This window comes from Vidua macroura, chromosome 27, assembly GCF_024509145.1.
Source record: "Vidua macroura isolate BioBank_ID:100142 chromosome 27, ASM2450914v1, whole genome shotgun sequence".
Taxonomy (NCBI): domain Eukaryota; kingdom Metazoa; phylum Chordata; class Aves; order Passeriformes; family Viduidae; genus Vidua; species Vidua macroura.
The window spans coordinates 2,743,117-2,756,633 of record NC_071597.1 but is presented as its reverse complement, the minus strand read 5'-3'; the positions used below and the strand labels follow the sequence as shown (position 1 = coordinate 2,756,633).

The window sequence follows — 13,517 nt, the reverse complement described above, 5'->3', positions numbered from 1 at the left end:
CCCCTGGGTGATGATTCCAGACATTCCTTCGGGGCTGGATCCCAGCTGGCAGGAAACCCCACAAGGATTCCCTGCGATGGAGCTCACGGGGAAGGGATCCACCGAAGGGATCCACTGAAGGGATCCACCGCTCCTCCCGGGATCTCTGCTCACAGGGAAGGGATCCACCGAAGGGATCCACCGCTCCTCCCGGGATCTCTGCTCACAGGGAAGGGATCCACCGAAGGGATCCACCGCTCCTCCCGGGATCTCTGCTCACAGGGAAGGGATCCACTGAGGGGATCCACCGCTCCTCCCGGGATCTCTCTCTGCTCCTGGGCTCTCACAGCTCCTTCCCCGTGCCCAAATCCATTGGGAATCTCCAGCTGAGCCCGGAGCCTTTGGAGCCTGAGGAAGCTCTGGCTTCCATCCTCTTCCTCCAGGAGCCACCATCCTCCTCCAAGAACCTTCCTCCTCCAGGAATCATCATCATCCTCCAAGAACCCTCCTGCTCCAGGAATCATCATCTTCCTCCAGGAAGCCTCATCCTCCTCCAGAACCATTCTCCTCCTCCAGGAACCACCATCCTCCTCCTCTTCTAGGAGCCACCATCCTCGTCCTCCAAGAGCCTCCATGCTCCTCCTCCTCCAGGAACCACCATCCTCATCCAAGAACCTTCCTCCTCCTCCAGGAACCACCATCCTCCTCCTCTTTCAGGAACCACCATCCTGATCCAAGAACCTTCCTCCTCCTCCTCCTCCTCCTCCAGGAGCCCTCCTTCTCCAAGAGCCTCCATCCTCCTCCTCCTCCACGAACCACCATCCTCATCCAAGAACCTTCCTCCTCCTCCTCCTCCTCCAGGAGCCCTCCTTCTCCAAGAACCACCATCCTCCTCCTCTTCCAGGAGCCTCCATCCTCCTCCTCCTCCACGAACCACCATCTTCATCCAAGAACCTTCCTCCTCCTCCAGGAGCCTCCATCCTCCTCCTCCAGGAACCACAATCCTCATCTAAGAACCTTCTTCCTCCTCCAGGAGCCCTCCTTCTCCAAGAACCTTCCTCCTCCTCCTCCTCCAGGAACCACCATCCTCCTCCTCCAGGAGCCTCCATCCTCATCCAAGAACCTTCCTCCTCCTCCTCCTCCAGGAACCACCATCCTCCTCCTCCAGGAGCCTCCATCCTCATCCAAGAACCTTCCTCCTCCTCCTCCTCCAGGAACCACCATCCTCCTCCTCCAGGAGCCTCCATCCTCATCCAAGAACCTTCCTCCTCCTCCTCCTCCAGGAGCTCTCCTTCTCCAAGAACCTTCCTCCTCCTCCTCCTCCAGGAGCCCTCCTTCTCTAAGAACCTTCCTCCTCCTCCAGGAGCCTCCATCCTCATCCAAGAACCTTCCTCCTCATCCAAGAACCTTCCTCCTCCTCCTCCTCCAGGCGCAGAGCCCGCTCTCCTGCCCAGGACCTCCCCTCCTCTCCAGGCTAACAGGATCCATCCACCTCCAGCCCCAAACCTCTGCCGGATCCCTCAAAGCCCCCCAAAGGTCACTTACCCACCCGAGGTGCTGGCAACTCCCTCCACGCTCCCAGTCCCGGGCTCAGGGCTCTGGCTGAGCCTCTCTTCTGCAGCTGGAGGCCAAAAGAACCCCAGAACCTGCTCCAGAACCTTCTCCAAAGCTCTAACCTGGCTCAGGGCTCACCTTCCCTCCGTGTCCTGCTCTACCTGGTCACTCATCGCTGGAGGAAAGGGAGCAAGGTAAAGAAAAGATTAAAAAAAAAAAGAATAAAAAAAATTTTACAAAAAAAATTTTTAAAAATCGGGATTATAAATCTAAAATTTTATTGAGACCAAAAAAAAAAAAAAAAAAAAACCACAACAAAAAAAGCAACAAAAAATCAAAACAAAATCCAAAATAAAAACTGGACAGAGCTCGGTATGAAGTTAAAATCCAAACACGAACTTTTACATTTGCACACGGAGTTTTGCACAGGAACCCAAACACATGCTCATAAAAAAGGTTTGTACAATGCACGTCGAGATCCCACCCCTGGAGTCACTTAAATAATTCAGGACTTGGGAAATAAATCTGATTTCAAAAATCAAAAAAAAAACCCCCGAGGTTCTGGGAAAGCAGCTCCCAACCTCGCTTTGGGGAGAAATTGGGATTGATTGGATTTTTCCTTGTGCTGCTGTTGGTTCCTCTCCCTCCCACATTCCCTCCCTGCTGGCAGGAAAATCCAGAGTGGGAAAAAGAACAAGTGGTCAGAAATTCAGGAAATCTCTTTTTTTTTTTTTTTTTTTAGGGGGATTTTTTTTTTCTCCCCCCAATTTGGAGAAATAGCACCTTAGAACGGAAAAAAAAAAAAAAAAAAGGGTTAAAAAGGCAATAAAAGGGTTAAAATCCATCCCCCCCATACAATGCACGTGTCAGGAGTGGCAGTTCTGCTGCAGGACGATACAGAATCACAAAGTTGCATTTTCACAAAGTCTCCCCTTCGTTCCCCCTCCCACCCCAAAAATTCCCTCCCCCTTTCCCCCAAAAACTGCCCCTAAAAATCGCTCGGGATTAGCTCCGGAGATTTTGGACATTCACAGTTTCAGTGTCTCTGTCCCCAGTTCTGGCAGCAATTCTGGGATCTTCTCCCTCTCTCCCTTTATTTTTTTTTAATCCATTGATTTTCTTTGCTGAATTCAGGGTTTTTTTTAGAAAAAAGACTGAATTCAGGTTCTTTTTTTTTTTTTTTTTCTTAAAAAAAAAACAACCCCAAAAATATGGAAACAATTTGGGAATGTCATCACCAAACCTCCTTAAGTGATGGAATTCCCCCCAAAATCCCTCCCTTCCCTCCCAAAGGATAACACCAGGAAATAGCCAAAAAAAAAAAAAAAAAAGAAAAAAAAAAAGGAAAAAAAAAAAAAAAAAAGGAAAATAAAAATCCGAATCAAAAGACCTACACACATGCTACGCCTTAAAAATGCAGAGTTAACACAATTGGGAACAAGGCTGGGGGCTGTGGGATGGGCTTTGGAGGGGAAGCAGGCTCCCCCTGCATTCCCAATCCCAATCCCAGTCCCAATCCCAGTCCCAGTCCCAATGCCCAGCCCGGCCATCCCGGCGAGTCCTTCATGGAAGGGGCTTTGCTTCCGCTCCCATTGCTTTGAGACCCCTCCCCACCCCAAAATTCCCACCCGATCCCAAGCTTTCCACATCCCCCTTGATTCTCCCTCCCCCCCCCCGCCCTCTCCCCGATGGAATCTGGAATTCCGTGGGATTCTGCTGGGAATCTGGACACGGCCGGGAGCAGAGGAGTGGCTGCAGGGCACAACAACCGGGCTGGGGGGGCTCTTCCAAGGGCACCTCCAAACCCCTCCTTTGCTCACACCCCACAAAAGTTCGGATCGTCTTCCCAAAAAAAAAAAAAAGCCCCGAAAGCTGCCCGAGGAGGGGACAGCCAGGGCTTAGTTCTTGTCCTCCTTCTTGTCATCGTCCTCTGAGGGGTAGGAGTGCCATGTCAACCGCTCCTCGTAGAACGAGATCACCACCTGCGGGCACTTGATGTTGGCTTCCTTGGCGGGCACCAGGTCGGCCTCGTCCGAGTTCTTCCTGCGGGGACAGGACAGGGAGTCAGGGGAGAATGGAATTCCTGAGGGGTTCTGGATGTCCCAAAGGCCTCTAACCCTGACCCCTAACCCTGTCCCTAAACCCTGACCCCTAACCCTGTCCCTAACCCTGACCCCTAACCCTGACCCCTAACCCTGACCCTAAACCCTGACCCCTAACCCTGACCCTTGGCGGGCACCAGGTCGGTCTCGTCCGAGTTCTTCCTGCAGGGGACAGGACAGGGAGTCAGGGAAGGGGAAAGGGGAGAATGGAATTCCTGAGGGGCTCTGGATGTCCCAGAGGTCCCTTACCCTGACGCCTAACCCTAACCCTAACCCTAAACCCTAACCCTGACCCTAACCCTAACCCTAACTCCTAACCCTAAACCCTGACCCTGACCCTAAACCCTGAGACCCTTGGTGGGTGCCAGGTCGGCCTCGTCCAAGTTCTTCCTGCGGGGGAGAGGACAGGGAGTCAGGGAAGGGGAACGTGAGGAATGGGGGAGCAGCAGGAGAATGGAATTCCTGAGGGGCTCGGGATGTCCCAGAGGTCCCTAACCCTGACCCCTAACCCTAAACCCTGACCCCTAACCCTGACCCCTAACCCTGTCCCTAAACCCTGACCCTAAACCCTAAGCCCTGACCCTGACCCCTAACCCTGACCCTAAACCCTAAGCCCTAACTCTGACCCTAACCCTGACCCTTGGCGGGCACCAGGTCGGCCTCGTCCGAGTTCTTCCTGCGGGGACAGGACAGGGAGTCAGGACAGGGAGTCAGGGGAGAATGGAATTCCTGAGGGGCTCTGGAGGTCCCAAAGGCCTCTAACCCTAACCCTGACCCTAAACCCTGAGACCCTTGGTGGGTGCCAGGTCAGCCTCGTCCGAGTTCTTCCTGCAGGGGACAGGACAGGGAGTCAGGGAAGAATGGAATTCCTGAGGGGCTCTGGATGTCCCAAAGGCCTCTAACCCTGACCCCTAACCCCTAACCCTGACCCCTAACCCTAAACCCTGACCCCTAACCCTGACCCTTGGCGGGCACCAGGTCGGCCTCGTCCGAGTTCTTCCTGCAGGGGACAGGACAGGGAGTCAGGGGAGAATGGAATTCCTGAGGGGCTCGGGATGTCCCAAAGGCCCCTAAACCCTGACCCTAAACCCTAACCCTTAACCCTGACCCTAAACCCTAACCCCTAACTCTAAAGCCTAACCCTGAACCCTAAACTTAAACCCCGACCCCAACCCCTGACCCTGACGGTTCCCTGGGGTCAGAGCCCGATGTCCCCTCCTGTCCTGATCCAGAAGGTCCCTCCTGATCCCCCTTTTTCTCCAGGACCAACATTCCCACTCCCTGGGCCGCTCCTGGATCTCCCAACCTGTCTCTGTCTCTTACGGAGACCCAGAAGGTCCCTCCTGATCCCCCTTTTCTCCAGGACCAACATTCCCACTCCCTGAGCCGCTCCTGGAGCTCCAAACCCTTCCCTGGCCACGCTCCAGCCGCTCCAGAAGCGGACACGGCCCAGAGGGACAATCCCTGATCCCAGGCGGTTCCCGGTGCCACGGATGCAGTGGGATGATGCCCTGGGAATCAGGGAGGAGGTGCCAGCCCCCCGCAGCCCTCACCACTTCATCAGGAACATCAGCTCCCCGCTGGAATCCGTGGCTCCGATGATTCGCTCCGGCTCGAAGCCTCGGGCGAAGCCTCGCGGTTTCTCCGACTGGGAAAAGTGGGGGGGGTGGAAAAAGGGAGAAAATTCCGTTTGTGAATTCCCAGAGTGACGTTCCCGGCTCTGGGATGGGCAGGGAGGATCAGGCTGGAGTTCCAGGGATGTGGGGATGCTCCCAGGGCTCCAGGAGAGCTGGGAATGTTCAGCTGGAGAAGGGAAAGATCCAGGGAGAGCTGGAGAGGGACAGGACACAGGGAGGTGGTTAAACTGGGAGAGGGCAGGGAACAGACTGGGAAAGCAAACTGGGATCAGACTGGGAAAGCAAACTGGGATCAGACTGGGAAAGCAAACTGGGAGCAGACTGGGAAAGCAAACTGGGAGCAGACTGGCATCAGACTGGGAAAGCAAACTGGGATCTGACTGGGAAAGCAAACTGGGAAAGCAAACTGGGATCAGACTGGGAAAGCAAACTGGGAGCAGACTGGGAAAGCAAACTGGGAAAGCAAACTGGGATCAGACTGGGAAAGCAAACTGGGATCTGACTGGGAAAGCAAACTGGGAAAGCAAACTGGGAAAGCAAACTGGGATCAGACTGGGAAAGCAAACTGGGAAAGCAAACTGGGATCAGACTGGGAAAGCAAACTGGGAAAGCAAACTGGGATCAGACTGGGAAAGCAAACTGGGATCAGACTGGGAACCCAGACTGGGAAACTTGGCAAGCCAAGCTCAGCCATCACCTCCTTCCTCCTTCCCAAACCTCCAGCCTCCCATTCCTTGAAAAAAACCCTTGGAATGGCTTTTCCAGGGCTTTTCCTCGGAATCCTCTCTCCAGGATCCCACTCCAGCCTCACCTCTTCCTTCTTTTTCTTTGGTTTGCTCTCCTCCCCTTTGTCCTCCGTGTCCGACTCGGCCTTGCGCTTGCTGCCCTCGGATTTCTCGCTCTCGTGGGCGGTTTTCTGGGATTGCAGGAATTCCGCGATCAGGTCCGGGCAATCCAGGTTCTCCTCGGGCTCCCAGGTGTTGTCCTCGCTGCCAGCAAACACAAGGCTCTCATTTTTCCCAGTTTTCCCAGTTTCCCCAGCCCAGAAAATCCCGGATGTGGCATCACCAGAGGCGATTTGGGACGTTTGGACTGATCCAGGTGGGAATGCTGGATCCAATTCCCAGATCCCGTTCCCAGATCCCGACCTCCCCATGGGCATTCCCCTTGCTGGATCATGGATCCTCTGGGATATTTATCCAGCTCTTCATCCCAGAGTTTTTCTCAGCTTCCGCAGCTGTTTAGGGAATCAAAAATTCCTGAAAATCCATCCAGTGCTGGCTGGGAAAACTCTGGATTCAGAGCTGGGAAAACCCTGGAGGAAAAGCAGGAAATTCCCTTCTCAGGGGAGAATTCCTTGGATCCCACTCTGGGATTGAGGGGGGAAATCCCTCCAGGATCTGTTTCCAGGTCGGAATGGGATTTCCCACCCTGGCACAGTGGGATTTTCCAGGATTTTCTCTCCCTGCCCTGCTGGAGCTCCTTGGGAACACTGGGATTTTCCCTGGGAAATCCTTGGGAACACTGGGATATTCCCACCCTGGCATGGCAGGATTTTCCCGTTTTTCTCTCTCCCTGCCCTGCCTGGAGTTCCTTGGGAAAAGTGGGATTCTCCATGATTTCTTCTCCCTGTTCTCCCTGGGATGGGAAATCCTTTGGAGCAGCATGATTTTTGTGGGAACACTTGGATTTCCCTTGGGAACACTCAGATTTTCCAGGATTGTCCCTCCCTCCCTGCCTGGGATGGGAAATCCTTGGGAACAGCATGATTTTTGTGGGAACACTGCCATTTTCCTTAGGAACAGTGGGATTTTCCCATCCTGGATTTTCTTTCCCTGCCCTGCTGGAGTTCCTTGGGAACACTGGGATTTTCTTTGGGAACACTGGGATTTTCTTTGGGAACGCTGGGATTTTCCTTGGGAACACTGGGGTTTTCTTTGGGAACACTGGGATTTTCTTTGGGAACACTGGGATTTTCCCATCCCGGATTTTCTCTCCCTGCCCTGCTGGAGTTCCTTGGGAACGCTGGGATTTTCTTTGGGAACACTGGGATTTTCCTTAGGAACACTGAGATTTTCTTTGGGAACACTGGGATTTTCCTTGGGAACACTGGGATTTTCCTTGGGAACACTGGGATTTTCCCATCCTGGATTTTCTCTTCCTGCCCTGCTGGAGTTCCTTGGGAACGCTGGGATTTTCTTTGGGAACATGGGAATTTTTCCACACTGGAACACTGGGATTTTCCCACCCTGGAACACTGGGATTTTCCTTGGGAACGCTGGGATTTTCCTTGGGAATATGGGAATTTTTCCACACTGGAACACTGGGATTTTCCCACCCAGGAACACTGGGATTTTCCCACCCAGGAACACTGGGATTTTCCCACCCTGGAATACTGGGATTTTCCCACCCTGGAACACTGGGATTTTCCCACCCTGGAACACTGGGATTCTCCTCGGGAACACTGGGATTCTCCCCTTGTCCCCTCCCTCTCCCTGGCAGGCCAAACCCCCAGGACCCCGCCCAGCTCCCGTTTCTCCCGGGAAAGGCGCGGATCCGGGCGGGAAGGACTCACTCGGAGAATCCCTTCCACTTGAGCAGATATTCCACCTTTCCCTTGACCACGCGCCGATCCAGGACTTTTTCCACCACGTATTCCTCCTCCTCCTCCTCCAGCACCTCTTCCACCTTTTTCTTGTTCTGCTTTTTTCCCATTGTGCTGGCCAGCTTCTCCGCTTTCCCGGGCTGCTGCAGGCGGAAAAATCCCGGGTGTGGCGTCAGCGGGACGCTGGGAATGTCGGGATGCACGATTTGGGAAGTTTGGCCCCATCCAGGTGGGATTGTGTTCCCTTCCCAGGGGAGAATTCCTTGCATCCCACTCTGGGATTGAGGGGGGGAAATCCCTCCAGGATCTGTTTCCAGGTTGGAATGGGATTTCCCACCCTGGCACAGTGGGATTTTCCGGGATTTTCTCTCCCAGCTCTGCTGGAGCTCCTTGGGAACACTGGGATTTTCCTTAGGAACACTGGGATTTTCCTTGGGAACATGGGAATTTTTCCACCCTGGAACACTGGGATTCTCCTTAGGAACACCGGGATTTTTCCACCCTGGAACATTGGGATTTTCCTTGGGAACATGGGAATTTTCCCACCCTGGAACACTGGCATTTTCCTTGGGAATACTGGAATTTTCCCACCCAGGTTCTTCTCTTCCTGCTCTGCTGGAGCTCCTTGGAAACATTGGGATTTTCCTTGGGAACATGGGAATTTTTCCACCCTGGAACACCAGGATTTTCCCACCCAGGAACACTGGGATTTTCCTTGGGAACATGGGAATTTTCCCACCCTGGAACACTGGGATTCTCCTTAGGAACACCGGGATTTTTCCCCCTGGAACACTGGGATTCTCCTTGGGAACACCGGGATTTTTCCACCCTGGAACACTGGGATTCTCCTTGGGAACATGGGAATTTTTCCACCCTGGAACACTGGGATTTTCCTTAGGAACACTGGGATTTTTCCACCCTGGAACATTGGGATTTTCCTTGGGAACATGGGAATTTTTCCACCCTGGAATATTGGGATTTTCCCACCCTGGAACACTGGGATTTTCCTTGGGAATACTGGGATTTTCCCACCCAGGTTCTTCTCTTCCTGCTCTGCTGGAGCTCCTTGGAAACATTGGGATTTTCCTTGGGAACATGGGAATTTTTCCACCCTGGAACACCGGGATTTTCCCACCCTGGAACACTGGGATTTTCCTTGGGAACATGGGAATTTTCCCACCCAGGAACACTGGGATTTTCCTTAGGAACACCGGGATTTTCCCACCCTGGAACACTGGGATTCTCCTTGGGAACACCGGGATTTTTCCACCCTGGAACACTGGGATTTTCCTTGGGAACATGGGAATTTTTCCACCCTGGAATATTGGGATTTTCCCACCCTGGAACACTGGGATTCTCCTTAGGAACACTGGGATTTTCCCACCCTGGAACACTGGGATTCTCCTTAGGAACACCGGGATTTTTCCACCCTGGAATATTGGGATTTTCCCACCCTGGAACACTGGGATTTTCCTTGGGAATACTGGGATTTTCCCACCCAGGTTCTTCTCTTCCTGCTCTGCTGGAGCTCCTTGGAAACATTCGGATTTTCCTTGGGAACACTGAGATTTTCCTTAGGAACACCGGGATTTTCCCACCCTGGAACATTGGGATTTTACTTGGGAACATGGGAATTTTTCCACCCTGGAACACTGGGATTTTACTTGGGAACATGGGAATTTTCCCACCCTGGAACACTGGGATTTTCCCACCCAGGAACACTGGGATTCTCCTTAGGAACACCGGGATTTTCCCACCCTGGAACACTGGGATTTTCCCACCCTGGAACACTGGGATTTTCCTTGGGAACACTGGGATTTTCCCACCCTGGAACATGGGGATTTTGCTTGGGAACATGGGAATTTTTCCACCTGGAACACTGGGATTTTCCTTGGGAACACCGGGATTTTCCCTGGGATGGGAAATCCTTGGGAACACCGGGATTTTCCCATCCCAGGTATTCTCCCTGCCCCACTGGAGCTCCTTGGCAACACTGGGATATTCCCACCAAAAACGGGAAAAAAAGCTGGGATCAGGGCAGGAATCCAGGTGGGAATTTCCTGGGAATTCCCGGAGCAACCCCGGTGGATTCACACCAGGAATTTGACACAAAGATTTGGATTTTTGCCTTCCCCACTCTTTAATTTCAGCAATTCCATACTTTTTTTTTTTTTTTTTCCTAAAAGCTACTCAGTTTTTTTTTTCCCAGCCTTTCCCAAATTTTTCCCAGCTCATTCCTGACCTCCCGGAGCTGCCCTTCAGCCCTTGGGAAAAGTGGGATTTCCACGAAGTCAAATTCCATGAGTTGTTAATCCCAGTTAATCCCAGGTCACATTCCCAGATCCCGACCTCTCCGTGGTCATTCCCTTGCTGGATCACGGACACTCTGGGATATTTATCCAGCTCTCCACCCTACAGCTGTTTAGGGAATCAAAAATTCCTGAAATTCCATCCACTGCTGGCCAGGAAAACTCAGGATTCAGAGCTGGGAATATTCTGGATTCAGAGCCTGAATTCCCAGCTGGAAAAGCTCTGGATCCCGAGATGGGAAAAGCCTGGATTCTGAACATTTTGGGGCATTTTTGAATCCATTTTTCCCAGATTCCCAGAAGGAATTCCCAAGGGCTGCATTCCAAACCCATTCCCAGTTTTGTTTTGTTTTTTTTTTGGGCATTTCCCAGCGGCTGGAGCAGCTCCAGCTGAATTCCGTGGATTCCAGGAGCCCGACCCTCCCCTCTCACTTTCCGGAGGAATTCTGGGATTTATCCCTGTCCTTTTCCTGCATTTCCAGCCTCTTTCACAGCGAATCCCAGAGTTATCCTGCCAGAATCCCAGTTTTTATCCTGGGATCCCTCAGGATAGGGAGCTGCTTCCAAACCCAATCCCATCCGCATTCCAGGGAGAATTCCCTTTTTCTCACCCCCAAAATCCTCTTTTCTCACCCCCAAAACTCCCCCACGGGACACAGGGAAGATTCCCGGGATAACCCTGGCTCCAAATCCACTTTTTCCTGGGAAAAGCTTTCCCAGCTCCTTCTCCAGACACCCAAATCCCGCTGGGATTCCAAAAACATTTTCCAGCTCCCAAAATTCTCAGAGCTTTGGCTCCCCCGGCTCCCGAAATTCCAGCAAAATTCCCCCAAAACAGCTCCTCCTCCCTTCCCAGCACGTTCCCGACCCCAGCTCCACCCCAAATTCCCGAATTTCCCTTCCAAGCCCGGATTCCCGGGATTTTTTTCCTGCTTCCCGCCAAAAGTTGTCGCTTGTCCCTCCCCGATCCCGCTCCCTGCCCGGTTCCCGCTTTTCCATCCACATCCCCCTCCCCTCATTCCAAGGGGGTTTTAAAGCCCCGTCCCCCAAAATCTCACTTTCCCCCTCATAATTCCCCTTTTTCCCTCACAAATCCCAGTTTTTCCCCTCACAAATCCCGGTTTTCCCCCTCACAAATCCCACTTTGCCCCTCACAAATCCCAGTTTTTCCCCTCACAAACCCCACTTTCCCCCTCACAAATCCCAGTTTTTCCCCTCACAAACCCCACTTTCCCCCTCACAAATCCCAGTTTTTCCCCTCACAAACCTCACTTTTTTTTCCTCACAAATCCCAGTTTTCCCCTCACAAACCCCACTTTTTTTTCCCCTCACAAACCCCACTTTTTTTTCCTCACAAATCCCAGTTTTTCCCCTCACAAATCCCAGTTTTCCCCCTCACAAATCCCAGTTTTCCCCCTCACAAACCCCACTTTTCCCCTCATAAATCCCAGTTTTTCCCCTCACAAATCCCACTTTTTTTTCCTCACAAACCCCACTTTTTTTCCTCCACAAATCCGTTTTTCCCCTCACAAATCCCCCTTTCTCTCTCCCCTCAAATCCCACTTTTCCCCCTGCTAAAATCCCACTTTCTTTCCCCCCCAAATCCCACCTTTTCCCTCACAAAATCCCTTTTTCTCTCCCCCAAAATCCCCTTTTCTCCCTCACAAATTCCACTTTTTCCCCCCAAAAACCCCCATTTCCACCCCGTAGCTGCCCATTTCCCAACGTCTCTCTCTCTCCCAAGGGATCTGCCTCACCCCAAAACTCCCGGACCCCAAAACTCCCCTTTCCCCTGTGCAGCTCCTTTTTGGGGTCACAGCCCCACTGGCACCCCCAGAACCCAAATCCCAACATTTCACACATCCCATCCCACTGATTCCCCTTTCCCATCGCCCCAAAATCCCTCCCTACACTGACCCCAGCCCCAAATCCCTTCCTCATCACCCCAAAACCCATCCCTACACTGACCCCTGCCCCAAAACCCATCCTGACACTGACCCCATCACCCCAAATCCTTCCCTTCACTGACCCCAGCCCCAAATCCCCTCACTGACCCCCACATCCCTCTCTACATCGACCCCAGCCCCAAATCCCCTCCCCATCACCCCAAAATCCATCCCTACACTGACCCCAGCCCCAAACCCATCCCTACACCGACCCCAGCCCCAAATCTCCATCCCTAGAACCCCAAATCCTTCCCTACACTGACCCCAGCCTCAAATCCCCTCCTCATCACCCCAAAACCCATCCCTACACTGAGACCCCAGCCCCAAATCCTTCCCTACACCGACTCTATCCCCAAACCCCCTCACTGACCCCAGCCCCAAATCCCCTCCCCATCACCCCAAGACCCATCCCTACACTGACCCCCAAAATCCTCCCTCCCCGACCCCCAGCCCCAAATCCCTCCCTACACTGACCCCAGCCCCAAACCCATCCCTACACTGACCCCATCACCCCAAAATCCCTCCCTACACTGACCCCCAAAATCCCCCCTCCCCGACCCCCAGCCCCCCCAAATCCCTCCCTACACTGACCCCAGCCCCAAATCCCCATCCCTGGAACCCCAAAATCCATCCCTACACTGACCCCAGCCCCAAATCCATCCCTGGAACCCCAAAATCCCTCCCTACACTGACCCCATCACCCCCAAATCCCCCCTCACCGACCCCAGCCCCAAATCCCTCCCTACACTGACCCCAGCCCCAAATCCCCATCCCTGGAACCCCAAAATCCCTCCCTACACTGACCCCAGCCCCAAATCCCCATCCCTGGAACCCCAAAATCCCTCCCTACACTGACCCCATCACCCCAAAATCCCTCCCTACACTGACCCATCACCCCCAAATCCCCCCTCACCGACCCCAGCTCCAAATCCCTCCCTACACCGACCCCAGCCCCAAATCCCCATCCCTGGAACCGCAAAACCCATCCCTACACTGACCCTATCACCCCAAAATCCCCCCTCACCGACCCCAGCCCCAAATCCCTCCCTACACCGACCCCACCCCAAACCCCCTCACCGACCCCATCCCCCTCCCCCCTCCCCTCCCCCACTCCCGCCCCCCCCAGCACCCCCACCCCCCTTTCCCCTCTCCCCTCCCCCATCCCCCCTCAGCCCCTCCCCTCCCCCCCCTCAGCACCGACCCCCCCCCACACGCCGCCGAGCCCCCCCCGCCGGCGGTGCCGGTTCCCCGCTGACCTTGCACAGCCCCGCCGCCGGTGTCCGAGGGAAGGGGCGCGGGGGGCGCGCTCGGGGGTCGGGGGGGGCCCGGGCCTGGCCGCGCTCCGTCCGCCGCCCTGAACAAAAGAGCCCGGCCAGCGCCGCTGC

At 53.9% G+C, this 13,517-nt stretch overlaps 1 protein-coding gene across 2 annotated transcripts; it reads right to left on the bottom strand.

The window, feature by feature from the left end:
* Window positions 1–3,216: 3,216 nt before the first annotated feature.
* On the bottom strand, window positions 3,217–13,514 carry CBX1 (chromobox 1). 2 transcript variants are annotated; one of them, XM_054000275.1, is made up of 5 exons: window positions 13,389–13,514; window positions 7,848–8,020; window positions 6,084–6,261; window positions 5,189–5,283; window positions 3,217–3,576 (listed from the first exon to the last, which is right to left on the bottom strand). In XM_054000275.1, the coding sequence occupies exons 2-5, from the start codon at window positions 7,985–7,987 to the stop codon at window positions 3,432–3,434; spliced, it is 558 nt and encodes a 185-aa protein (XP_053856250.1). In that variant the 5' UTR covers window positions 7,988–8,020; window positions 13,389–13,514; the 3' UTR covers window positions 3,217–3,431. The 2 variants fall into 2 exon arrangements, with proteins under 2 accessions (XP_053856250.1, XP_053856249.1); XM_054000274.1 differs by having other exon boundaries at window positions 7,848–8,017; window positions 13,389–13,460.
* Between the last annotated feature and the right edge of the window lie 3 nt (window positions 13,515–13,517).

Coding starts and splice junctions, on each gene's coding strand:
- CBX1 (XM_054000275.1), bottom strand. CDS start 7,987: ATGGGAAAAAAGCAGAACAAGAAAAAGGTGGAAGAGGTGCTGGAGGAG. Junction 6,262..7,847: donor AAGTGGAAGGGATTCTCCGA/GTGAGTCCTTCC, acceptor GTTTGCTGGCAG/CGAGGACAACACCTGGGAGC. Junction 3,577..5,188: donor CTGATGTTCCTGATGAAGTG/GTGAGGGCTGCG, acceptor CTGTCCCCGCAG/GAAGAACTCGGACGAGGCCG.